Consider the following 24,954-nt stretch of genomic DNA (forward strand, 5'->3'; position numbering starts at 1 on the left):
AGCCTCAGCAATTTAGTAAGGCCCTCCACAACTTAAACCCTGTCTCAAAATAAAAAGGGCTGTAGAGTATCCCTGGTTTCAATCCCCAGTACCCTTCATACCCCGCCCCAAAAAGAAAAGAAAAATCTAAATCTAGCCTTTTTCCCTCATAAAGAGAACTGGTAGAATAGGGATTAGTGACAGCCTCACCAAATCGTTTTAGAATTTTAATTTCATAAAAACTTAAACCTCAGTGTATCAGGTAGATGCTTTTTTTGAACCCTCTGGATTTGGGGACAAAAGTATTCCTGCCGTACCCAGGTTGAGTTAAGGGGAAAGTGAGTTCTGTTTGTTTCAATGTTGTGGTCTCCAGGACACCTTTAGTCCTTTGTATTCTTAGAAACAAAGTCACCTCTTGGCAGGAGTAAAGCCGATCAGATGCCAGTGGTCAGGGTTTGGTTTCAAGTCACCAGCCTTGGAGAGGCAGTGCCTGATTTCCTTTGGCAAAGACATCCTGCCCCTTCTCAGTTCCTTTCAGCCACTTGGGCACAGAGGTAATGTCCTCAAAATAGAGAGCTTTGAGGACTCTTGTCTGATGCATCTGTGAATCATTATGTTTATCCTGAGTTCTAATTTAATTTCATAGAATTTTGGAAACACTATTCAGTCCCCCGCTCCCCCGACACTTGCTTCCCAAATGAACTTTCAGGAAATGTTGATTGAGCAGAATTAGCAGGGCTCGGGCATTTTCTTCTGACAGACAGTGTGGTTGATATTTGCAGCAAATGCAAGGGCTGGGGCGTTTACAGATCCAAGTTTTATTCTTGACTTCAGGACTATTTCCGGCTGTGTGACCTCAGGCAACTCAGTTAATCTCTAAGCTCATATTTCCTCATCTGTAAAATGATTTTAATAAAAGCCACCTACAGCATTGATGTGAGGTGAGGATAACCTGAGATCACACACACGAAGAGCATACCGCTCTGGCCAGCCAGTGGGCACAGGTGCCTCCCCGTCCTGTAGCACAGGTGAGAGGCCCCACCCCAGCCAGGTCACGGGAGGCCATAATCAAGGACTTGAACTGTCACGGGGCTTCGGTACTTACTTCTAGCTCTTGGCTTATTTGTGTTTATTTTTCTTCACTAGGCAGGAGGGATAGCTAATGGCAGGAAAGTTCTTTTGCTTCTACCCCAGGATCTAGTTAATCTCACATGATAATAACCATAAGGATAGTAATCTTAGCAGCTCCTATTTATTGAACACTTCGTGTCTGCCAGGCCCTCCGCCAGGCCCCTTCTGTGTGTTATTTGAGTTTTACAGGCATCTTATCCCCATTGTACACGGGAGAGAACTGAGATTTCAGGATCAGGCTGGCTCCAGGGCTTTCTATTTTGTTCTCAGCACCTGGTTTTCAGCTACACCTTCATGACCCCCGTTGAAGTATGGTATAATTTACCTTCCTGACCTCCTGCGCCGTTGTCTTTGAGTCCAAACAGAGACATCTCAATGTCCAGAGCAAGAAGACTTCAAGTTTTAAAGCTGTTTAATGTCAGCCCCCATCCCTGACTCAGCCTGCTGTGACTGGCAGGGCAGGAGAGCTGGGAGTGTAGAGCTCAGGTGGAGAATCAGATTCAAGTCACTGTCCCCAGGCTCTGCTGTGCTCCATTCTGTCCCATGAACTGTCCCTACAGGAGGCAGCAGAACTGATGGAAGTGGTGTCTCCCAGAACCAGGTAGGGTTGGGAGCTAGTGTAGGCAGAGATTATCAACCAGAGTTGGATGCATACACAGATAGCCGGGTGTCTGGATAAGGAAGGAACAACGCCTTTGCCGTCAGCTCCTGGGGCACACACTCCACATTTATCATTTCACCTCTGATTGCCTTTGCACCACTGTCTGTGCCCCTGAATTGACTGTTTTTTTGTTTTTAAATCCTTTTGCTCACTAATGAGACTACATACAGCTCCTTAGTAGCTGTAATTGTGCCTCATTCTTTCTACAGGTGTGTGTGTGTGTGTGTGTGTGTGTGTGTGTGTGTGTGTGCTGGGGATTGAACCCAGGGCCTTGTGCATGCCCGGTAAGCTCTCTACCAACTGAGCTATATCCCCAGCCCCTCTGTAGGGTTTTGTTTGCTTATGGTTAAAAAGATGAGGCAACATTTGAGAAAATCTGTACAACAAAGACCTGCATCCCCATGATCTCACACTCCTAATGCAACAGCCTTGGCTTTCTACTTTTTAAATTTCTTCCACTGCAGGCTCACTTTGTTCTTCTGGAAGTGGTCTGTAGCTTCTCATCTACCCATAGGCCACCAGGCAACCAGTCCCTGTAGAGGGTCTGTGTAACAGTTGGGTAGGCTTTCTCTTCTTTATTTACCTGGAATCTTTTAGGTCTTGGAAGCTTTGATAGAACACTCTAGAGTTGATAGGAGAGGGCTTGACCCTCCCCTAGAAAATACCAGCCCAATCACACTGTCCATATGTGGGACAGTGACTTGAGATGAGATGTCTGGCTTCCTGCCTTTTAGCATCATGGCCAGAGATCCATGGCATGGTAGCAGGTTAGCACTTCCTTGGGCTGTGCTTGTAGGATTTTGTGGCCAATTGAGTTTGGGAAACTTTAGGTTATACACAGTTTTAAAATGTTTCTTTATGGTGGTACTCTTAATACATTAGTACTTTATTTTATTTTATTTATTTATTTATTTATTTATTTTTATTTATTTCAACTCTCTAACAACCCAATGAGAGAGAGGTCGTCACTGACCCCATTTTAGAGACTAGGGAGGAACTTGCTGCTATCACAGCTAATTGGCAATGAAAACAAAGTTTTGTGCTTGTGTAGACTAAGTCTGGACCCTATGTTCTTTTTTATTTTTTTGTACCAGGGATTGAATCCAGGGTTCTTCTACCAATGAGCTTTATCCTAGTCCTTTTTATTTATTTATTTATTTATTTATTTATTTATTTATTTATTTATTTATTTATTTAGAGAAAGGGTCTTCTAAGTTGCTAAGGCTGACCTTGAACTTATGATCCCTCCTGCCTCAGCCTCTGCAGTCCCTGGGATCACAGATGCCTACCACCACACCCAGCCAGCATTGGTGATTTTTAAGTGCTCCTTGGGGACTGGGATGTGGCCTGGGTTGAAAACAGTTACCTTGACCACAAAGAAATATATGTAAACTATCATGTCTTAAACTAAAGTAAGGGAAGAAAGGGTGACCTTTGTATGTTAAATGATACAGCAGAGTCTGAGTTTTTTGTTTGTTTATGCACAAGTAAGTGACATATATTCTTTTCTACTGTCCATATAGACAGTAGATCCTGCCTTCACACTGATGACCATGTATTGACCAACCTTTATGCAGAAGTTTTAGATGGGTTACTAAGGCGACTGATGGCAAAGAGGCTCAGTGCTCTTACTCCTGCTAGAGGGAGGAAGTCTCCAGGTACCATGGCTTAGATCACAGCCTACACGCTACTGCTCGGAGACCTGAGGCCAGAAGTGCATTCTGGGTGATGACATCATCTAACTACATACACATGTTTTTGTTGGGCTTACATTGTAAATAATGGGCTCCAAAAAGTGTCCCTGTCATCTTCAGCTGAGTCAAGTAAAACTGGATGGTAGAAGTATTCCTTGCTTTGGTAGTTTGGCAGTTATGGTGTTGTTCATTACTATGTCTGCAAAAAAAGTCTTTTTTAGGCACTTCAGGAAATATGACCTTGTCAATAAAAGCCAATGACTGTGTTCACCCTAAACTCTGCTGGCTTTTCTTAACATATTCATCTTTTCAAAGGCACAGAACCTAGGCTATTCAAGGCCTCATGCCTGAATTTCAAGATTGCCCCACTATCCAATTCAAGACGTGTGAGCCCCTGCTTAATCCAAGGGTTTGTAATGGGAATGTCTCTGTTGGTTTCTTACAGTACAACAAACACCTCTTCGTGCACATTGGGCATGCCAACCATTCTTACAGTGACCCATTGCTTGAATCCGTGGACATTCGTCAGATTTATGACAAATTTCCAGAAAAGAAAGGTGGCTTAAAGGAACTATTTGGAAAGGGCCCTCAAAATGCCTTCTTCCTCGTAAAATTCTGGGTGAGTAAAGACATTGCTGTGATTTCTGTGGTTTGTGTCTAAATGGTCGCATCTTGGGTGTGCGTGCAGCAGGGCACCGTTGGCCATCGGCTCGCACTGACTGCGCCTCTGTCTGCTTCTGCAGAATTGCCAGGGGAGCACAGACTTGCCTCTGTAGGGCTGTCCTCCTGCGGGCATCTACTTGGTTCGCCTGGAGGCATTTGCAGTCTCTTCTGAGGGGTGAGAGCCGGGCGGCCTCTTTGGCCTTCTGAGCTTACTCACTCAGTGACTCACAGATGGCTAGAGTCACAATGGAAAACATGGAGCACTATTGCCTTTCTGTTTCTTCTCACCCCATTAAGCTAAGTGACCTATAAATTTCACTGGAGCCCATGACCTGGAGCTGGGATGAAAATAAAGTTATGTGTATCAAGAACTTGTATCAGAGAAGGTACACACTGGCTTTGCACAGTAAATACTTTATTCATGCTTTCAAAAGGACCTGGGTGAATTCCCTTTACTGCAGGAGATTTGCTGGTGTTCCACAGGCTCTGAGAGCAATTTTGCTGTCCCTTTTGCACTAGTCAAGCTTGGACCAGAATAGGTAGAGATATACGAGACCAAATAACCTGCTAGCACTGATTGTAGCCGTTTATAATTCTTCATTCTTCACAAAAATAAAAAGGAAGTCATTTTAAATGTCTGTGCCCCTTTACATGTCACTAAAGGCCCTAAATGACTTGGTTCCAGGGAGTGGTCTTTGGGTTCTGCCTGACCCCCTTTGCCTATCTGTCCTGCACCCCACCTTGTGTATGTCTGGGTGCACTTTGCTTTTTCCTATTCCTTCCTCTGTGAACAAGCCAGCTCCTCCCTTGTTAGAGCACTGTCCTCATTTAAGCAGAACATTGATTTTTCTTTTAGTCCCATTGCATTTTGTAGTTAATCAGTTCCCATGCTGGGTCATAATTATTTGGATGTGCATCCCACTCCCATCTGGACTCTGACTGCCCCCGGGGACCTTATTCATAGCGTAGCTTCCATTTATTGAATGCCTGCTGTGTGCTAGGAGCTGCATTAAATGCTTTACATGCATTTCATCTAGTCCTCACAGTTTAAGTGGAATTTGCCTTGTGTCCAATTAAGAAAGGTGGCTCAGAGATGACAGGGGAAAGGCTTCCTGTAGGTGGGGACTCTGGCACTTGAAATCAGATCTGTCCAACTTTCATGCCCCTGCTCTGGTTCCTGGCTTCGTAGGCCTTTGTGGACACTGGCCACAGAGATTGTCGACTTTAGACACTATTTCTAACACCAAGCAAATGCCCAGAAAATGTGGAACAAATGGATGACTTAAAGAAGAATTCACATTTTAAAGCCTTTGGGGGAAGTTTGCATATTAAATTTAGTTTGTTTAGTCTATCCTTCCATGACAACTGGATTTCAGTTTTTGTATGTCTATATTGAAACTTGGATAGAGGTGGCCTTTTCCTTATAATCAATGTTTATGGAATTGGTAATTCATGTGGACAACCTGAAAAGGCAGGAGCAGTTACTTTCCTTTTCTAAATCAGTGACTGGCTTCTAGTGATTGCGGTGGTGGTTGGAAATCAGTGATATGATAATACAGCAGTTTTCACAGGTTCACTGTTCCTCAGTATCCTTTTAATGGATCTACAAGGTCAAAATTGTTTTTATTAGAATACTAAGCCATGATTTGCCTTTTCCACTCTGCCGACATTCACCCTGATGATACAAAGGTACAAAAGCAATTACAGTGGCATACCCCTGTAATCCCAGCAACTCGGGAGGCTGAGGCAAGGAGAATTGCAAGTTGGAGCCCGGCCTCAGCAACTCAGGGAGGCCCTAGTGAGACCCTGCCTCAAAATGAAAAAGGGCTGTGGATGTTACCAGTGGTAAATTGCCCCTGAGTTTAATCTCCAGTACCACCCCCCCCCCAAAAAAAAAAAAAAAGCAATGGGGTAAAAGTGCTGGCAGTTTAGTAGAAACGGAGGCATCAGCTCTACAACTAAAATGTGTGCACCATTCAAAGCAAGAGCAAGTCCAGCCAAGAGTGTCCTTTATGAATTTTATTACATCATTTTAACACATTAAAAGTGATTGTGACTAGCCTGTCACATCACAGAAAACAACTGACATTATTTGTTGCTGAAGATCAAATTCAAGCTCACAAAGGAAAATTAGAATTTTGGGAAATTCGTATCCACTTCAGAGAACTTGACAGCTTCCCAATACTTTAAAAGTCTCTCTGATGAGAAACATGGTTTGATATGGTGCTGGATAGGTCAGTGGATTTTAGTGTAGCAGAGATTGAGAAAATGGCTTCACATTCCACACTGCATCTAACCTTCAAGAATTTTGATATAGTATTAAAGAAAAATGACTGCAGTCCTTGAAGAGCCTAATGCAAATTGTAAAACAGTGCTGCCCTTCCACTGTTTTTTTTTTTTTTTTTTGTGTGTGTGTGTGTGTGTGGTGCTGGAGATAGATTGAACCCAGGGCCTTGTGCATGTGAGGCAAGCACTCTACCAACAAGCTGTATCCCCAGCCCCTGCCCTTCCACTTTTGAAAAATATAGGCATGCTTAAATTTTTAAAATGATGTATATTAGCATGTAATGAATTTATTATTTTTTGAGTTTATTCTTTTTAAGCAACATAATAAATTTTTTGAAATTTTCTCAGTGTTAATGTCCAATGCTGAAAATATAGGCACTTATAATTCTCAGTAAACAAAGACTTTTCAAAGTATATCTGGTCATCCTACTGGAGGGGTCCTTAGAGCAAAAAAATTGAGAGGCACAACTCTAAAAGATATAAAAAGAGGTTATTGTCAAGTTAATTAAAAACTTACTAAAAATTATAAGATAATGAAAAACCATGTTCAGTACTTTCAAACAATAATAGTTTTTACTGATTATAAGATTACTTATAATTAGCATTTTATTTGAATATAAATTGGTATAGTATAGAGAATATGCTTACAAAGTGTTTTTTTTTAAGTTTTTGCTTTCAAAATTGTTTTACTCAGTGGGTGATTTTAATAATAGTGATTTTAATAATAATGATTTTAATAATGCATTTAATTAGGAATTCCCAAGTAATGCAGTCTTCATGGCAGATGTTCAGTGTGCGGCGTCCAGTGTGAGTTGTGCAAATACAGAGGCAGTTACTCTGAGATCAGATATGCACTTATTAAATTAAGACTTACGGGATTAAAATTGAACACTTCTATGAATATTATAGGAAAAAAAAACTCCTTCGGTATGATTGTTGGGAGTACTTAACCTTTATCAGGAAATTCAGTTGTACCTATGTTAAAATAAAGGAGCGAAGGCAATTTAAATTAGGTTTGCAATTTGACATCTCACTGGTTTCTTCTAATGGCTCAGTGAGAATGAATGACATTTAGAACATCCGTCCTTGAACCTCTGTAGGTTCCCATGGGTACTTCTTAAGTAAGTCTAATGCTTTCTTTATGCATATTAGCAACTTGCTTAGCAGATTTTCCTGTCTTTTCTGTAAATTCCATAAATTACAAATACTAAGACCATTCTCCTTCCTTTTTCTTCTTTCTCAAAATCCCTGGAGTCTCTAGGTTGTGAAAATTAAGAAGTAGACTCATAATTTATTCATTTGATCGTTTCTGAAACTTTGTTCTCAGAGCATCTGCCACCTCCAACCTGGGCTCATTTGGGCTAGACCAGGAGAGGGGTTTGCTATGGAAGAAAAATCTGATGCTCCATGAAGGACCCACACTTAAGCCCAAGGTGTGGGCACCACAGCTCTTGACCATTTGATACTTAAGATGTGAGAGGGATGCATGGAGCCAAGTAGAAGCCAATCAGTGTTTCAGGGTGGAAGGTTTCAGCTGACCCCATGATGTAGACCCTAGTAACAGATGAGTGTTACAGCCAGGGATGCCACCTGCCTATGCCATGCCACCTCGCAGTCTCTCAGGACTTAGTGGTATAGACACCCAGTAACCCTCTTAATGTCTGTGTATCTGGTGAGATCTTTTTTTTTTTAAAGCCTCATTGTGGTATGATTTACATACCAAAAAATTCATTTGTGCTGTGTACAATTTAATGATTTTTTTAAAAAAATTGTTTGCAGAGTCGCATAACCACACTATTATTCATTTTTAGAATATTTCTGTCACTCGAGAAAGATCCTCTGTGCCCATTTGTAGTCAGCTCCTGATTTTCACCCCAGGCCCAGGGAAGCATTACTTGTCCAGATTTGCCTTTTCTGGACATTTCAGGTAATGGAATTATTCAATGCCTAGCATTTTGCATCTGCCTTGTTTCACTTCTAAAAAAGGTTTTTGAGATACCATGAGTCAGTAGTTAGCTCCTTTACATTACATAATAGTGTATGGATATGCCATATTTTGTCTAGATAATAGGCATGCAGATTGTTTCTACTTTATGCTATTATTAATGATGCTGCTAGGAAGTCTGTGTACAAATCTTTGTATGGACCTATGATTTCATTTGGGAAGGGGGAGTAGATACCTAGTGGTGGAATTGCTAGGTAGCTTGCTCTATATTTAACTTTTGAGAAACTGCCAGATGTCTTTATACCACTTTACATTCCCACAGGAGAGATCTCAGGGGTTCACCCCCTCAGCCATTATGTTTGCACGTGTTGGGGTAGGAGGGAATTCAGGGGACCTTTTAGACAAGGTGCATGTGTGCTGAGTCTCAGGTGCATTGCAGTGTTGCAGCTGGGGCCCCACCTGTATGGGTGCAGGTTTTGGAAAGACAAGGAATCTGGGTTTGCGCGTGTCAGCAGTAGGGAGTGGTCACAGGCTTTAACTCTTTTCAGCCTAGACAGTAATGGTATTCTTGTTCCTCAGTGTTAGACTTCCTCTGCATTCTATGTATTCTGATTTAATTCTTTCCCTTTCCCTTTTCATGGCAGCCTTTTGTAAGTTGAGTATCCCTTATCCAAGAGGCTTGGGACCAGAACAGTTTCAGATTTTGAAGCTTTTGAATATTGAAATATTTGCATAGACTTTACCAGTTGAGCATCCCAAATCTGAGAATCCAAAATATTCCAGTTCCATACTTGATGAGTGTTATATTGATGCTTAAGTTTCAGATTTTGGAACATTTCAGACTTCAGATTAAGGATGCTCAGACTGTATTTGTTTTCTTTCTCTTTGTTTTTGCCTTTTTAAAGATTTACTCCTGTACCTTTTAATTCCACACCCTATTTAATTTCAAAGAGAAGAAAGATGATTTTGCAGGAGTAAGAGGGAAGGGGCCACTCTCTTTTTCAGCAGAGTGTGAACCTGACTATCATTGAGAACCTTCTTTAGGCCAGGTGCTGTGTCAGGCATAAGCACTTCCTCCGTATTAATTTAACCCTTGTCTGGTACTCGTGATCATTCCCACCACTTGATGAAATGGAGCCATAGTGGCAAAGTGACTTCTGTTAAGTCACACAGCTGACAAATGCCAGGTCAGCTTGACTCCTAAATCCACCTCTTGCATCAAGTGTGTGGCCTCTGCCAGAGTCACCAATCTGTCATTAAAAACTTACATCATTTCACTTAAATAGAAGCCAGTGGTGGTGACTGAAGTGTAGCAGCTCAATGGTTTCTTGTCCTGAAGTCCTGTCATTAGGAGAATGCTCTGGTGTGTATGTGAGTGTGGGGGGGGGTGGTGAGAGAGAGAGAGAGAAGGGGGGAGGTATATTGTGATGTGTTGTTCACTTAAAAAATAATAAAATAAAAATCTTGCTGACTGGGAGATTGCCCCTTCTGGGCCTAGCCAGCTCTTAGAGATAGCAAAGGTCTCATTCAGGAACATGGCGTTGATACGTAGACTAGATAGTCCAAAGGCAGACCTCCTTCCTCTGTGTGGCCCAGACACCCTAGGAGGCAATGTCCCTCCACCTTAATCATGCCAGGGCCAGGTGCCAGCCAACTAGGGAACACCCTACAGCCCAGAGCCGGTCAGAATCATTCCAACTATGCAGTCCTAAACTGTTCGCCCTGCTCTGCCCAGCTCTGCCTCCTGAAACCCCAGTAACATCCTGGGCCCCAGCTCTCCCCTTGTCCTCTGCCTCCTGACCCACCCCTGTGCCTGAATAGCCCTGCAAGCCATGCAGCACCTCCCATCCCTGGGATCTGTGAGTCTAGGTGAAGTCTGTTATTCTGAACCTCTCCTGTGCCACCTCTTGTGGCTGCAGCCGGCTGACCATCTCATAGAAGGAGACCAGACGCCAGGTGAATAAACCATCTCTACAGGTTGAATATCCTTTGTCTAAAACACTAGTCACCAGAAGGGTTTTAAATTTCAGAGTTTTTCAAATTATGGAATGTTTCCAGAAACTGCTGTTTAGAGTATCCCTAATTAGGAAATCCAAAATCATACATACATACTCCATAATATTTTTGAGCATGTGTCAGCATGGATCAAGTTTCAGATTTCAGATTCTTATTTTCAAATGAGGGATGCTCAACCCATACCAGGAAATTTAGGTTTGACTAACTCTTACTAGAGATGTCAACAAAATTCTATTACCTGCCTTTGGCAGAGATGGGAAGAAGCATAATGTTTACATTATGATTATAAAGTCAGCATAATGGCATTTAGATGGTCTTGGGAATAGGTAATTTTTAATTCAAACCTGAATGCACCTTAAATACAATCTAATATGGTACATGTGTATGTAGTTTCAGTGAAGGAATACATTAAACAGATACCCTGATTTGTTTGTCCACATCCTTCCATGTAGCCATATCCCTAATTATCATTTTTAATGACTACATCATATCTGCTTTACTGGATGTATCATAATTGAACTTATTTTATTAGATTATGTGGCTCTGTGTGTCGTGTGTTTGCACACGTATATTTGTAAGTGTGGAAGTAGCCAAGTTGCCTTCAAAAATACTGCAGCAGTTACTCTCCCATGCCAGGAATGAGTAGATCAGTCGTCTTAATCAGGCTTCCTGGCATAATTTAGAATAAAACAAAACAAACAACTTTCTATTGTCACTTTATTTTTTTAATTCCTCCACATCCCACAGTCACATTTTCTTCCTACTCTTTCCTTATTCTCCATGGAAATAACCATTATTATTAAGGTTACACATACCACATTCCCTCAGTTCTGGGACATGCTTGTTCCCATTCCAACAGTTGTAAAAGTGGGATGATTCCCACAACTGAAACACCTTGCCCACCCTGGGCAGAGGAGTATGGTTAATATATTTAATTATTGCTTGTGTAGCCAGCATAGAAGTCATCTCGCCATGCCCTTGTCACCTCAATTGAGGTATTTGAACTGGTAATACCACAAACTATTGAATCTTAGCTTAAATTTGAATCCCTATTTAAGACATCTTAGAAAAATTGCATATCTATGTAGTATTGAAATTGTGATTGTGACTGAAGAAGACTGTGGAGCCAGCTTTTTTTTTTTTTTTTTTTTACAAGTGAGGCCAACATTTGTCATTAGTAGATAGCCATACTTTTTCTTCCTTATAAAAACAGTAATTCATGCTGGGTGGGCACTGGAGGCTATCTGCCGCGGGTGGACGTTGGGCCTCCCTGCAGCATTCAGAGTCATGCACATGGGTTTCCAGTGACATTGCAGACAGTGCAGCTGACTTAGATAAAGACAGGGCAAGGGTTGTGGGATTGATCCGAGAATTCCCAGAGCTCCAAGGCCAGAGTGTGCCTCAGCAGATGTGTGCCCTGAAGAATGAAGACCCTAGTACAGCTCGCACCTGTCAAAAGGAATTCATTTCCAGCCCCATGAAGTTTATGAAGGAGATAAAATTATATATGGATTTAACCAAATAAGGAATGCAGATGAAAATGAACATCTTTGGAGAGGGTTCAGGAACACTGGTTGAAAGAAAGCTATATGTTTTTAGCCTGCTACTCATAAGCCTTACAGCTAAAAACTATTCATAATAATCTTTGGTATGGTAAAGACTTAGTCTTAATTGGAATAATAAGACTTAATTGGAATAATAAAGAAGGTAATATGAAATGGAAATTGTATAGATATGTGTCATTGTCGGGTTATGACATTTTAAAATATACATTTAATACGTTTCTTCTTCCAAATTGTTATTAGTTATATCTTAGAAATTAGGATGTATGATGTTATGCTGTAACTATTCATAATGCTTTTCTTTTTACAATTCATGGAATTATGATCATCATAAACAATTAATGATATGTTCAAGGTCACTTAATTTACTGTCTTAACCTTATTTATTTATTTTTTAAGGAACAAAATGTAAAGTTACCTATGCTAACCACAACAGATGTGAGAAAATTACACAAAACAGAAAGGGGAAGGAAGATATCTGGGAAGGGGGCAGCCTTTAGAAGATACATCTCTCTTTGTAGGAATGAGATCAGATTTGTTCAACAAAATGAATGACGCCACTGGAAATAAAACAGCGGGGCTGTATTTGAGAAGAAACTGGGTGCACAAGTGAACTGGTGGAATGGACCCACCATAAGAGGTTCAGCCTGTTTCTAATTGGATTCTGCATGATTTAGGTTGGAATTGTAGACTTGAATCTGTCACTTGGAGCCGAATGTCCCGGTTACTATTCATGGAAGAGGGAGCTGGCAGTATGGAGTCATGTGCTCCCCACATGTTCTGCACTGCTATCAGTAACAAAAGGCCTCTCATCTCAACTTCTCCATTTCTCCCTACTTCTATCTCATCTCAAAGTGTGTTAAGTTCTGAAGTTCCCTGGACAGTAGTGATGAAATGACCCAAGGGGAAGAAAGATTAACCAGGCCATGGCACCACATTCAGAGGTGTCTGTGGGGCTAATGTTCAGTGTTCTCCAGGCAGACTAGGGCTATATGATTGCCTTCACCCAGGCAAATCATCTCCTGATAGGCTGGCCTTCCTGTCTGTTTCTTTCTTCCTTTTCTTTCTCTTTTTTTTTTTTTTTTTGTACTGTGGATTGTACTCAGGAGCTCTCAACCACTGAGCACATCCCCAGCCCTTTTTTGTATTTTATTTAGAGACTGGATCTCACTGAGTTGCTTAGTTGCTAAGGCTGGTTTTGAACTTGTGATCCTCCTGCCTCAGTCTCCTGAGTTGCTGGGATTACAGGTGTGCACCACTGTGTCTGGCGGCCCTCCTGTTTCACGCAGAGGAATAGGAATCAGTACATTTGCACATCCACTCATTTTGGTTCAATATGAACAGTGCCTGGGGCTTATTAGCTTTGGCAGCTGCCTGGCATTGCTCCCATTCTGCTCCCCAATCCTGTGTCCTAAACTTCTCTGTAGGCCTTCCCAGGGAGCAGGGCCTCTGTCTGTAGCCTTTGTTTGTCCAGCAGTATAATGTATGGAATAGACTTTCAAGTTTGTTTTCTAATCGAATGGCTGAAAAGTTACTTTATTTCATTCAGTGAACAGGCCTAGAGGAATTGTTGTACCTTGGGAGTGTGGCCACTTTGCCAGTTCATATTAACACCTGATGTGTGTTGAGGAATCATGCTCAAGGCATTTACAGAAGAAAGGGGAGACCTCAAGAGACTCACGCAAAACCTCATCCTGCTGTCTCAGCCTGGAGGAGATAGATAGATGTAAGAGATTCTGGCTTGCAGGCCTCGGGTCTGCGGAGGGATGGCAGACAGTGGCACACACACACAGTGGGTGAATACAGTACTGTGGGGTAGGACTGGCAATGGAAATGTGGGCAGAAGTTATTGTGGAAGCACAGAGGTGAGACCCTTTTTGCCTGAGAACATTCTGGAAGTCCTCACCAAAGACATGACATTTGAACTGAATCTTGAATGAATTTGATCAGCAGAAAAAAAACATGGGAAAGAGTTTTCATTGGGGGTGGGGAGGGATACTTGTACAGAGACTGGGACTTCTATTGGAAGGTCACAAGAGGTCCTTGTAGGTGCTGGAGAATGAGGAGAAACATGGGCCCAGGGGGGCACCTGCTTTATAGTATCATTCTTGAACCCCCTGCATAGAAATGAATGAAATCAAAGGATGGGACAATCTGGGAAATGGGTACAAAAGCTTACTCTGCTTTTTTCCAGTCTGTTAACTTCTGCTGCATGCCAGATACTGTTATTACTTTTAGACCTTGAACTCTTAGGGCATCCAGAAACAATCTCTTAAATTGAGAGTTGTCTTGACCTCACAACCCATGCTTTCTTTCCTGGGTGGGTGGTTGCTAATAGCACTCGGGTCTGGGGCCCAACCTGCATATGGCTATTTAAACTCTGCTCCCTGCCATGATGCCAGACTGAGCCACTGTCTCCAACCACTACTAGCCTGAAGTCCAGGAGAAAGCAGACACTGAGGCGCCGGCACTTCCTGGTACTTGCTCTCTCAGCTTCACTGTGGACCTGCTGGCATTCCACCTCAAGAAAGGCCTTTGAAGGAAAGAATTGATGTGGCACAGTCAGGGCGGCTGCTTATTTCCAGACTCAGTTTTTCAAGGAGTAGATGGATTATCTGGTTTATCAGGGATCATGCTTAGTTGTTTAAAATTGAACCTAGACCCTTGGTCATATGGGAAGTCCTCTCTCCCTGTGCTGATGGAGATTCAAAGTACATCCTCCTGCCATTCCAATTTACGTTTACATTTCAAAAGCAATACAGGTATGTTATGAGTAGTCCAAGCAGTTAAAAGAATACACAATAAAAAGAAAGAGATCCTCACCCATGTACATGTCAGCCAGATTCCAAGATATGGAATGTGTCCTTCCAGATCTTTAAATTTATGTCTGTGAACATTGTACATACACATAGTATGTTTTTACTTGGGGGGGGGGGAGGATTTTTGCTCTTATTATTTTGCAACTCATTCCCCCCCCACACACACACACACACTATTTAAATTTCTTGGGTGCAGGATGTTTCTTAAAACAGTCAGAATTTGAGGGTAAGTTTTTCTTTTTTATAAAGACAACTTCTTAGTAAAGTCAGATTTGGCAAAACAAATTGCAGGCTTCCCAGTTAAATTTTAATTTCAGGTAAACAATGATTACTTTTTTGATGGCCATGCAGTATTTGGGACATGCATTTATTGTTTGGAGGCCAGGGGGTGTAGCTTACCGGGAGAGCACTTGCCTAGCATGTGGAAGGCCATGGGTTCCATCCCCAGCACCTCAGGGAAAACAAAAAACAAAAACCTAAAATATGGTGTGGTGTTTATCTGAAATGCAAATTTAACTGGGTGCTTGTATCTTATCTGCATATAATTGTTACTTAACTATAAATAATTGGTTGCTTTTGGGTTGTTGCTGTTCTAAGACATTTTGTGCACAAAGACTCCAACCCAGAAAAATGTCCTGTTTTCAGGAAAGGGGGGTCTCTAGGCCAGTGTTCACACACCTGGTGAACACAAAGCGGTCAGGGCCGGCTCAGCTGGGCGCCCAGTCCTCATTAACTGTCTCTGTTGGAAAGAACTGGCCTCAGCAGCTCTGTAGTTTGGGCTGAGACCTTGACTCTTTCATCCAGCCGCTGGTGTAGTTGCCAGTAGCGTTACCTGAAGTTGTGTGGAGGATATTAATTGAATTTTTTTAAATGAATGCTGGTATTTGTCGGAATTTGCAATGCAAACAGACAGCCTTTCAAGCAGTGCATATTGTAATTAGAGCAAGCTTTTAAGATTCTTTGAAGTACTAAATGTTTATGAAATTCAAATAGGGGTGCCAATCTGCACAATAAAGGGGCCCTTGGTGGTGTTTTTAAAAATCGTCTATTTTGTAGATGTAAATATATGCCATAATTAGTGGGAAGTAACTTGAAGCGCTGGGCCGGCTGAGTTTATTTCTATTATTCTTATTTAAAACAGCTGTGGCCAGAGAGCTGCATCTGCTGTCCCGTTGTGTTGGACTGGGACACAATGGCTTGAAGTGAACAAAGTGAATGTGCTCCTCTGAGCACTTCCCTGAGGGCAGCTCCTTCACTCTCCCCAAGTGCTGGCTGTCTCGCTGGGGAGGTGTTCCACCACCACCCTGACTTCCCCCACCCCAGGACTCTGCATGCCAGTGGGGGTCTGGGCCAAGATGCAAATGCATGCAAATGAGACGTCCGGAGGGCTTAGGGGCTGCCAGCTTTCTCCAGACCCCCCAGCTCGGCACTGTCTCTTAGGGCCCTTCTGCCTAGCGGCTCATTGCCCAGTGCAGAGCAATTGTCCTTTGGCGCCTGTGGGAGCAGCTGCGAGGCCCGCGCGGCATGCCCTGCCTGGCCGAACCTCACCATGTGGCAGGCCTGGACNTGGGTGTTCACTTCCTCCCACTTCTGCCCCTGCAGCCAGGTCTCCAGGGGCCAGAGGAGGTTTTCCCGGGGCAGTCACTCTGCTTCCCCCCAGCTCAGCCCTCTCCCAGGAATCTGGATCCCACATCCTGGATGAGGTCTCACTTTTCCTTACCCATGACATGGGAAGTATCCTTTTTTGAAGATGGTTGTATTTAAAATATTTACTAAATAAATAAAGAAAAGGCAAAAACATGAAATTAAACAGTGGGACACATCTTTGCACACACGTGCTTACTGAATGAGAGGTCCTAGATGCAAAACGAATCTGAACTCCTGCCAGGTGTTTCTGTTGGAGTAATGAGTCTAAGGAGAAGGATGGTTAGACAAGATTTGGGGGACTTTGTAGGGGTGTGTGTCTTGTTTCTTGCTGTGTGTCACAGTCCACTTCCTCTGCTTCCGCCCTGTGTTGTTTTCCTGGCCTGCAAATAGAGCTCAAAGTCTTTAATTCACTCAACACACCCTTGCCAATATTTGGCTCTTCCAGAAAGAATTCTGGAATGTCTGTAATCATCTCTTTGTAGAAAAGGTGGTGATTTTTGTACCTGTTTGAACCATCATACCCAGTGTGTAAGACTTGTCATAAGACCCAAATCAGAAAATGTCCCATGTTTTCTGTTTGGAGAAAGCCACTGTTGGGTGTGTGCCACACACTGATGAATGAGGATCTGTTCTAAGGCTGTCTTGACAGCCTTCATGTTTATAGATTCTGTCTACACTGTCTACACTCTGGAGGTCTCGGTAGATGTGACGTGAGGCTCTGTCCTGCCCAGTATTTCAACTTGACAAGTTAATAGGAGTGATTGTTGGTCTTATTAACAGCTGCCAATGTACAGCACATTACAGTTTATAGATGAGTCTCATATGCATTATCTCCTCACCTCATCACAGTGGCCTTTGGACACAGGTCGCCTTCTCTGTGGTGAGAAAGACCTTGCTGCCAGTCAGATGTCTAATGTGAGATAATGACAGACGAGAGGCAGCATTTCCAAATGACTGGAGAGGTGGAAGTCTGAAACCAGGATAAGGCTTCATAAAAATAGATGCAAAACTTGAATCATGGGAAACAGTGAGAATCTGAAGGGCCCCATGGGTGAGGAGGGAGAGAGGAAAGGAGAGCTTAAGGGAGACGTGAAAGAGAATTGCAGAAGTGTCTTACAAAAAAAGGTCCTTAGGTCTGCAAAGATTTGGAGGGAGGTGATTTCAGCTTAATAAGTGTGGAAGGCAGAATTATGGCACTGCAGAGTCATCCACATCTGTATCCATGGTGTCTGAGAATGTCACATTACAGCAAAGGGGAGGGACATAGCTGATCCACATGTGGGAGGATGCCTTGCATTATCTGAGTGAGCCCAGGGTAGTAGCAAGCTCCTTAGAAGTGGAGGAGGGAAGCTGGGTGTGGAGGTGCATCCCAGTGACTGGGGAGACTGAGGCAGGAGTAAGTTCAAGGTAAGGCTTATCAACTTAATGAGGCCCTGTCTCCAAGTAAAAAGATCTGGGGGTTTGGCTCCGTGTTAAAGCACCTTCCACAGCCCCCATCAAGATTAAATCCCTAGTACCAAAAAAAAAAAAGTGGATGAGAGAGAACAAAAACAACAAAAAAATTCAGAGAAATAATAGCTGGCAGTGTGGAAAGGACTTGGTGGCTTTGAGAATGAAGGTAAGGACTATCAGATGAGGAGTGTGCACCCACAAGAAGCTGAAAGAGGCAAGGATGCAGATTTCTCTCCACAGCCTCCAGAAAGACACACAGCCCAGTGCATACCCAGTGAGACCTGAGCTGCACTTTTGACCTACCAAAGAGCAAGATGGGTTAATGTTGGTTTAAGCCACTAAATGTATGTGGCAATTTGTTAACATCAGCTTTTAGAAAGCACATTTGATGGGAAGCAGGACTACCTAACAGTCAACAGTGCCCAGCAACATTACTGAAATAATAATCTTCTTGGGTCTGAAAATACTCAACAGCAGGGCCGTGTGGGTCAGGCTGCTGTGGAAGGACTTCCACAGTACGGGCAGGAGAAAAGTCATCCTCTGAATGTCATTCATACTGGGGTGGACTGGGAGAAGATTTCCCAGTAGGGCCCATGTCCCAGGACTTGCCTTCCCCAGCCACTTACTTACCAGCAAGTAAGTATTCTTTAACACATCAGAACCTGGCCCATGACCAACCTGTTTTGTCTAGTCCAAGGTACAGAATATAGTTTGAATTTGGCATGTATCAGGAAGGTAATTTGCTGAGTTTTAGCTGTTTCTTAGATTTTTTTTCTCTCCCAATTATATGCTTTGGAAAACATCCTGTGGTCAGATGAAAGCCGATTAGGCAGAAATAGTTTGAATCCTAAGAGCAGTACATTTTTTTTCCCCTTATTTTCTTGCCTTCAGCGTTACATAAAATAGATTTGCTTTACCCCCTGAGTTTTCATTTGGGGTGAATGTGTCAGTAGGGTGGGTAATGAGCTCTGCACGGATTCCAGACTCATTAGAGTTTGCCTCCTTTGTTGTTGATTTGACGCTAACATTCTTTCTTTGATATTACCTTTGCTCCATGGGAGTTCGGTGACCACATTTCTTTCTGGAAGAGTCCTAATACCATCAGCTGACAGATAATTATCTTTCACATCAATACCTCCTCCTAGAAATTCCTGAAGAGCAGCTGCAATATGGTTGAATGGCTGCGTGATTATTTTCCATGTTCAGGGGTAATTGCAAAGCAGTTGATAGCAAATTGCTTATGACCATTAGTTGGGAAGCTTTTTACCATCTAACCTATTAAATTCACACTAATAGTTAAATATAAAGTTTTCTCAAACTGCAAAGAAAAAGCAGCAGCAAGATAATTCAAAACTTATTTGTACCTGTTACTTAAACGAAGGATAGATGTTCATAGACCTTACAACCCAGCAGTTGTAGTCCTAGGAACACCCGACAGAAACATATTTGTGTGTTCATCCAAAGCATATCCAAGAACGTTCTCGGTGACATACTTCATTAAAAAGAAAAAAAAAAGTCCAATTTGGAAACATCGCAAATGTCTATCAGTAGTAGAATGGATAGATTATGGCATTTTTCATCCAGTGGAATATTTAAAAATGAGGAGGAACACACAGCCACATGATGGAATCTCACAAAATGCCAGGCCAACAAAACTAAACATGGGAGTGAGCACCATGAATCCACTGATTTAAAGCTCAAAAATACCCAGAACTAAGGTATGATATTTTAGACTCATAGTCACCCTTGAAACATGGGGGTGGTTGTGACTAGAAAATAGTTCACGTCACAGACTTTGTTTCTTCATCTGCGTGCTGGTTCACTTGAAATGTAATCGAGCTGGAAAATTCTGATCCATGCATGCACTTCTTTGAATATGTGTGATGTTTAATTTTATGTAAAGAACTTAATTCTGACAACTTTAGAACTTAGTTGTCACCGTGGTTTCTGAGGGTGGGTTTTTATAATAGATAACTCTCAGATGATCTATTAATAATTCTCATCATTATAACCACAAACCATTCATTCCTAACTAAAACTATAGCAGAATTATTTGGGGAGTTCTAAGAGACGGTGGTTAACCAAAGGTGAGGCAGGATCTGAGCAGGTGCAGGTGATGAGGGCGTTGTTTGTCTCTAGGGAAGTTACAAACAATGGCAGAAGCATCACCAAATAAAAAGGCTCCCTTTTTATTCTCACCATGTACCCACGGTTCTAAATGATGTCATGGATAAAATAGTCCTAAAAAGACTATCCCTTCTTGGTATGTCATAAATAATTGGCTAAGTAAGTGTTGAGTTTTTATTTTACATATGCATTTTTATAACATACATGCTTCCAGCAAGCACACACACCACTTGTCCATTATATTACTTATCCTTTAGTAATAGGGACACAGCATGGGATTCATTTGCAGAGTAAGTTCTTAACAATTCGAGTCAGTTGAACCTGCTTTGGATTCTGCAATCACACCATGCTCTTTTTTCCATGGGCTCAGTTAAACGTGAGCAGCCACAGCACAGTGATCATGCAGATGAAAGCGTGGAACTGGAGTTGCTTCAGTTCTCTCATTCTTCATTTCTTCATTTTTGGAGGCTTTGTGTTTAAAATTTTAAGCAGCTGAAATAGCTGTCAAAAAAAAGTTGAAAGAGCGAGATTTTTCTAGCCCACCATTCCTGCTTAACATGAACAACTTCCAGCCACATTGTTGGAGAACATCCTAAACATTCACCAGCAGAGCATGTGTTAAATTATGGTGTGTCTGTGCTGTGGAACAGTATGCAGCCCCTAGAAACTGTTTCTTTAAAAAAAAAAAAAGTTAGTGTTAATATTTTGTATCAGTAGTGAGTACTAAGATAGTTACTTTTTAAAAAGCAAAATTTCAAAATGTGACTACAATTACGTTATTATTTGTGCAAAAAAAAAAAAGTACATGTGTGGACATCTGCTAAATAGTTCTAAATGGACATTTGAGAAACACTAGTTACTCCTGTCAAGGTTGAGGAGTTCATAAGTAGAAATGTAACTGCACACCATTTTTACAGTTTTTCTCTACTTACTATGCACTTAATTTGACTTTTTAAAAAGTCCTGAAACTTTTTGGCCTAAATTACACCAGAGTTGTAAGAGCATAATCCTCTCTTGTGCACGCTTGCAGATGCACACATGCAGAACCTCACTAATATCCCTCCACTGCAGAATGCCAGAGCTGGAAGCAGAGCAAAGCAAGGGCCTCTCTTTTTTTTTTTTTTTAATTTTTTATTGTGGGTTGTTCAAAACATTACAAATTTCTTGACATATCATATTCCACACTTTGATTCAAGTGGGTTATGAACTCCCACCTTCACCCCATACACAGATTGCAGAATCACATCAGTTACACATCCATTGATTTACAAATTGCCATCCTAGTGTCTGTTGTGCTCCGCTGCCTTTCCCATCCTCCACCCTCCCCCCTCCCCACCTCTCCCCTCCCCTCCCCTCCTCTCTCTCTACCCCCTCCACTGTATAACCCTGAGGGTCTCCTTCCATTACCATGCAATTTCCCTTCTCTCTCCCTTTCCCTCCCACCTCTCATCCCTGTTAAATGTTAATCTTCTTCTCCTGCTCTTCGTCCCTACTCTGTTCTTAGTTACTCTCCTTATATCAAAGAAGACATTTGGCATTTGTTTTTTAGGGATTGGCTAGCTTCACTTAGCATAATCTGCTCTAATGCCATCCATTTCCCTGTAAATTCTATGATTTTGTCATTTTTTAATGCAGAGTAATACTCCATTGTGTATAAATGCCACATTTTTTTTATCCATTCGTCTATTGAAGGGCATCTAGGTTGGTTCCACAGTCTTGCTATTGTGAATTGTGCTGCTATGAACATCGATGTAGCAGTGTCCCTGTAGCATGCTCTTTTTAGGTCTTTAGGGAATAGACCAAGAAGGGGAATAGCTGGGTCAAATGGTGGCTCCATTCCCAGCTTTCCAAGAAATCTCCATACTGCTTTCCAAATTGGCTGCACCAATTTGCAGTCCCACCAGCAATGTACAAGTGTACCCTTTTCCCCACATCCTCGCCAGCACTTGTTGTTGTTTGACTTCATAATGGCTGCCAATCTTACTGGAGTGAGATGGTATCTTAGGGTGGTTTTGATTTGCATTTCTCTGACAGCTAGAGATGGTGAGCATTTTTTCATGTACTTGTTGATTGACTGTATGTCCTCCTCTGAGAAGTGTCTGTTCAGGTCCTTGGCCCATTTGTTGATTGGGTTGTTTGTTCTCTTATTGTCTAATTTTTTGAGTTCTTTGTATACTCTGGATATTAGGGCTCTATCTGAAGTGTGAGGAGTAAAGATTTGTTCCCAGGGTGTAGGCTCCCTATTTACCTCTCTTATTGTTTCTTTTGCTGAGAAAAAACTTTTTAGTTTGAGTAAGTCCCATTTGTTGATTCTAGTTATTAACTTTTGTGCTATGGGTGTCCTATTGAGGAATTTGGAGCCCGACCCCACAGTATGTAGATCGTAGCCAACTTTTTCTTCTATCAGACGGCGTGTCTCTGATTTGATATCAAGCTCCTTGATCCATTTTGAATTAACTTTTGTGCATGGCGAGAGAAAGGGATTCAGTTTCATTTTGTTGCATATGGATTTCCAGTTTTCCCAGCACCATTTGTTGAAGATGCTATCCTTCCTCCATTGCATGCTTTTAGCCCCTTTATCAAATATAAGATAGTTGTAGTTTTGTGGATTGGTTTCTGTGTCCTCTATTCTGTACCATTGGTCCACCCGCCTGTTTTGGTACCAGTACCATGCTGTTTTTGTTACTATTGCTCTGTAGTATAGTTTGAAGTCTGGTATCGCTATACCGCCTGATTCACACTTCCTGCTTAGCATTGTTTTTGCTATTCTGGGTCTTTTATTTTTCCATATGAATTTCATGATTGCTTTCTCTATTTCTACAAGAAATGCCGTTGGGATTTTGATTGGCATTGCATTAAACCTATAGAGAACTTTTGGTAATATCGCCATTTTGATGATGTTAGTTCTGCCTATCCATGAACAGGGTATATTTTTCCATCTTCTAAGATCTTCTTCTATTTCTCTCTTTAGGGTTCTGTAGTTTTCATTGTATAAGTCTTTCACCTCTTTTGTTAGGTTGATTCCCAAGTATTTTATTTTTTTTGAAGATATTGTGAATGGAGTGGTTGTCCTCATTTCCATTTCAGAGGATTTGTCGCTGATATACAGGAATGCCTTTGATTTATGCGTGTTGATTTTATATCCTGCCACTTTGCTGAATTCATTTATTAGCTCTAATAGTTTCTTTGTAGAGCCTTTTGGGTCTGCTAGGTATAGAATCATATCATCTGCAAATAGTGATAATTTAAGTTCTTCTTTTCCTATTTTGATGCCTTTAATTTCTTTCGTCTGTCTAATTGCTCTGGCCAGTGTTTCGAGAACTATGTTGAACAGAAGTGGAGAGAGAGGGCATCCCTGTCTTGTTCCAGATTTTAGAGGGAATGCCTTCAGTTTTTCTCCATTCAGAATGATGCTAGCCTGAGGCTTAGCATAGATTGCTTTTACAATATTGAGGTATGTTCCTGTTATCCCTAGTTTTTCTAGAGTTTTGAACATAAAGGGATGCTGTACTTTGTCGAATGCTTTTTCCGCATCTATCGAGATGATCATATGGTTCTTATTTTTAAGTCTATTGATGTGGTGAATAACATTTATTGATTTCCGTATATTGAACCAGCCTTGCATCCCAGGGATGAATCCTACTTGATCATGGTGTACAATTTTTTTGATATGTTTTTGTATCCGATTCGCCAGAATTTTATTGAGGATTTTTGCATCTAGGTTCATTAGAGATATTGGTCTGTAGTTTTCTTTCTTTGAAGTGTCTTTGTCTGGTTTAGGTATCAGGGTGATGTTGGCCTCATAGAATGAATTTGGAAGTTCTCCCTCCTTTTCTATTTCCTGAAGTAGCTTGAAAAGTATTGGAATTAGTTCTTCTTTAAAGGTTTTGTAAAATTCTGCTGTGTACCCATCTGGACCTGGGCTTTTCTTAGTTGGTAGTCTTTTTATGGTTTCTTCTATTTCCTCAATTGATATTGGTCTGTTTAGGTTTTCTATATCCTCCTGACTCAATCTGGGCAGATCATATGACTTAAGAAATTTATCGATGGCAAGGGCCTCTCTTGAAGGCCTGCTTTAATGCATGCCACTCACAGCTGCCATGTGGGAAGCTTGAGAGTGATGTCCAGAGCACCTGTGTGCCTAGGATGCTTCCCTGGCCTTTCTGTCCTGGAGGCTGGAGCACCTGCAGCCTTGGGAAGCTTAGATGCAGATCTCAGCTTGCATCAGTTCCCACTAAGCAGCTGCTCTGTGGAGCCAAATGTTAAAACCTTGAACGTGAGAAAAATGCACCTCTGGGTATTTTATTTATTTATGATTGATGCCCCCTATAATTCCAAAGAATAAAATGTGAGAAAGTTCACTCCCTGTATGGATAGTATAAAACTGGACCAAGAGGAAGTGAAAGCAGATTAGAAATCAGTAAAAGGAGCTGTATGGGGTTGCCAGCTACTACAAGTACCTGGGACAAGGTAATTGCTGAACACTGAATTTGGCTTTGGATTCTTGGCTTGAAAAGTGAAGGGGGAAATGTAGAATGTATGCTTCTCTTTATTTGAAGTCAGGAAATAGGAAATGTTGCCTGAGAGAATGAACATTTTCCTAATATTCAATTCAGAAAGGAAATCCAAATATATATTTTTGTTGAACACATATACGACTTAGGTGTCCCTTAGGTAGGGAACCTACCTAAGTATTAAAAACAGCTAGTCAAAATGTGCTAAACCTCACAAAATATAAAATCCCATTTGAGTATTAAACCTGCCCACCTCTGTCTCAACAGGTCATGATACCATGTGTATGACCATCTCATTTGGGTGGCAGTCGTGTCCTCCTCTGTCTGCACTCGGTGCCTCTTGGATCTTGGCACTGCTCCCACCCCATCTGCTCCACTCCCAGGTGCCTTTGGTCTGAGGATATAAGACCCCAGCCCTCCCATTCTCTCCTTCGCTGTCTCTGTCCCACCCTCCCCCC

At 41.8% G+C, this 24,954-nt stretch overlaps 1 protein-coding gene across 12 annotated transcripts in view; it reads left to right on the top strand.

Annotated features, from left to right (window-relative positions):
- The window catches only part of Tead1 (TEA domain transcription factor 1), a 257,978-nt gene that overhangs the window by 213,979 nt on the left and 19,045 nt on the right, over window positions 1-24,954 (top strand). For 10 of the 12 annotated variants that reach the window (XM_048788366.1, XM_015477640.2, XM_048788365.1 and 7 more), the window contains one exon: window positions 3,911-4,084. The exons of the other annotated variants lie outside the window; for them this stretch is intronic. In XM_048788366.1, the coding sequence (XP_048644323.1) occupies window positions 3,911-4,084 (174 nt within the window). The remainder of the gene's footprint in view (window positions 1-3,910; window positions 4,085-24,954) is intronic. 12 annotated transcript variants of the gene reach the window in all.

This window comes from Marmota marmota, unplaced genomic scaffold (genome assembly GCF_001458135.2).
Source record: "Marmota marmota marmota unplaced genomic scaffold, marMar, whole genome shotgun sequence".
In the NCBI taxonomy this organism is placed as follows: Eukaryota; Metazoa; Chordata; class Mammalia; order Rodentia; family Sciuridae; genus Marmota; species Marmota marmota.